Source organism: Cariama cristata, unplaced genomic scaffold, assembly GCF_000690535.1.
Source record: "Cariama cristata isolate BGI_N322 unplaced genomic scaffold, ASM69053v1 scaffold33848, whole genome shotgun sequence".
Taxonomy (NCBI): domain Eukaryota; kingdom Metazoa; phylum Chordata; class Aves; order Cariamiformes; family Cariamidae; genus Cariama; species Cariama cristata.
In genome coordinates, this window is record NW_009631304.1 from 24,212 (window position 1) to 26,938 (window position 2,727).

General features: G+C 43.4%; 1 protein-coding gene across 1 annotated transcript in view; it reads left to right on the forward strand.

Annotated features, from left to right (window-relative positions):
* ETF1 (eukaryotic translation termination factor 1) overlaps nt 1-2,277 on the forward strand; it is an 11,754-nt gene extending 9,477 nt beyond the window's left edge. The window contains exon 9 of the mRNA XM_009705891.1: nt 1,306-2,277. Coding sequence (XP_009704193.1) covers nt 1,306-1,388 — 83 coding nt within the window. The 3' untranslated portion in view covers nt 1,389-2,277. The remainder of the gene's footprint in view (nt 1-1,305) is intronic.
* Nucleotides 2,278-2,727: the final 450 nt, after the last annotated feature.

Consider the following 2,727-nt stretch of genomic DNA (forward strand, 5'->3'; position numbering starts at 1 on the left):
TGTCGCTTTCTGACTGTGTTCCTCGGATCCCTTTGTCCTTTAGAGTGCTCAGAGAGTGGACTGTCCTTCTTTCCAGCTGCTGAATTTCAGAAGGGCTGCAAACTGCTTCACTCCATCTCTGCACAGTTGTTGTTTTGTGGCAGACCGTGCCCTGCTGTGTAGAAGTGGTGTATGACAAACACCAGCCTCGTTTCTGAAGCAGCTGGATGTCTGTTACTCATCTCTCAGAACTTCCCTGTACTTTGCTCCCCCGTCTTCCGCTTCTTTTCAAAATAAAAGTATTTTTAGCCCAACACTTGTGGACAAACAAGGCTTCTGAGATCCTTCAGGCCTTCCCTTGAGCTCACTGACCAGTTTCAGCTAAGTCTGGCAGAGGTGCAGGTAGCTCATGTGCTTCAGTCTGACAAAAATCATTAGCAGGGTTAAGCAAAAACACTTGCTGTGCACCTTGTTCTCCCCAGACCAAGGATTCCAGGACAAAGCTGTTGCTTATTTACTGATAAGCCAACTGTTGCTGCTTGCTTAGGTTGTTTAGGTCGATGGATGTAAACCAGAGATGAGTGTATTGTAAAGAGGAATTTCTAGGGGTCAGAGAATACCAGTCAGAAGGAAACGAGTTTGAATTGTTTGGCTACATAAGGAGCAACAGGTTTCTAAGTCTTCAGAGTTTGTAATTCCAGGAGTCCTTCCTGTCCTGCCAGATCCAGCCTCTTTGCATGGTGGGACACTCTTTGCTACCGTGCTTTACTCCCTGTACACTTGAAAGGAAATACGCCTTAAATATCCTTCACCTAAGTAAATATTCCCCGGGATAAAGGCTTCCTAGAAACCCAGGTTGGTGTTTGGGGTGGGAAGAGTCCAGCAACACAGCCACTAAATACTGCTTTTACTCTGTTGTAAAAGTTACTTCAGTGCCAGCTGCCTTCTGAATTTAGCTGGTAGGCCTTTGTCTGAGCAGTTATATTGGGACAAATGATCTGTTACTGGTATTGTTTTGGAGATGCAGTCCTCCTGGAATAGGCTCAGCTTTTCCTGAAGAAAGCTGGCCTATGCTGGGCAGGTAGGTACTTCTTCCTTTTGGCCATAAGTTATGTCGGGCTGTATCGTGGATGTGGCATTTTCACTCGAGCTGCCTGTCTGCTGTCAGTCCTCAGTCTGAGCCTAACTTGCAATACAAGTGCTAAGTCAGCTTCTGAAAATTTAATCGAGAAACTCTTGACGTGCAGACAGGGCTCAGTAAACTGTTTCACATGCCTTTCTAGCTCTTTGAATTTTGAAGAAGCTAAAGAGTGTTGTTTTTACCAGGTATCTTGCGGTACCGAGTGGACTTCCAGGGAATGGAATACCAAGGAGGAGACGATGAATTTTTTGACCTTGATGACTACTAGGTAGTCGACCTGGGTCCGGCAAAACGTGCCTCGCCCCTCCAGCATCCAACCCAAGGAGCAAACTCATGGTGGAAAACACAACAGATCCCTGCCTTAGAATTGGAACATTTCCAGAACTTGATCCACAAGCATTGGATTTAAAAAAGCAAAACCCTACACTTTGATTTGTCATAGTGTCAGTACAGCAGCAAACTACTAAGTTCCTATATGCCACTTTGGACTAATTTAAAAAGAATCCCAGTTTTTACTTTTACTGAATGGTGAAATTGGTTGCTCTTGTATTTTATGAAAATGATTTTTTTAACCTTCATGATACATTAACTGCTGTAAACCTCTTCCTTCAAAAATTAATAGAAGTAAGATCCTACTGGTTTGTTTCTTTTTACTTTGATTGGAGAAATCAATTGCTGCATTTTGCAGCAACGTGACCCATTTACATGGCATTCTCAGCTTAGACTGCAGAGGCAGAAAAGTAAAAAAATTGGAGCCATTCATTCTCTTCAAAAGAATGAGAAGGCACTTACCTAGAGTGCTAGCTTATAATGTGTGGCTTGCAAATTCAGATGGTTTGGGGAGGCTTACCAGCCAGACGTGCTTTAATCTATTTGCAGAAGCACTGCTCTTACAAACTAGGAAATGCACTTCATTGATTGCAATGAAAACGCTGCTGAAGTCTTGGGCTTAATTTGGATTTGAGCAGTGCAGCCTTCAGGATTTTTTTTTTTTTTTTTTTTTTTTTTTCTTCCGTCTTGACAAAAATAAACATATGATTGAAGTGAAGTAAGGTACACTTTGCTTTGTTTTGTTCCTCGGTGAGTTTTTCTTTTTGCTTCAGGACTGCGTAAGGTTTCCTTGATGATGTGAATTTGAACCCACAGTTCTTTAATGGAAGCGGATATTTTACGGGAATAATCAGTAAGTGGAGTCCTTGACTGAAACCTTAGTACTGAGGTGTTTGGAGCCTTTGATACGAATACGTTGAACGTTAGCACAACCCACGGGGGACATCCATCTCCCAGCACTAAGGCAGTCTGTCTTGGCTCACAAGTGTCCTGTAAATTTGATGCCGAACTGTAAACGTGCCCTTAATGGGTTAAAACTTCTGGTTGCATCGAGACTCAAGAAAGCTTTTTGTCCTGCCTGCTATATAGAATGCATTTCAACCTACTAGAAACGGCGAAGGGTTTTTCAGATGGTCTTGCAGGCGGAGGGTGAAGTGACCATTGGCATGAGAGAATGCACAAGTCTTGTTTCTTTTTGGGGGTTCCTGGGTTCTCCAAACGGCGCTCGACATCGTGGTGCCCGGTAGTTCTGTTCTTCGCTGGCTCTGTCACTCCTG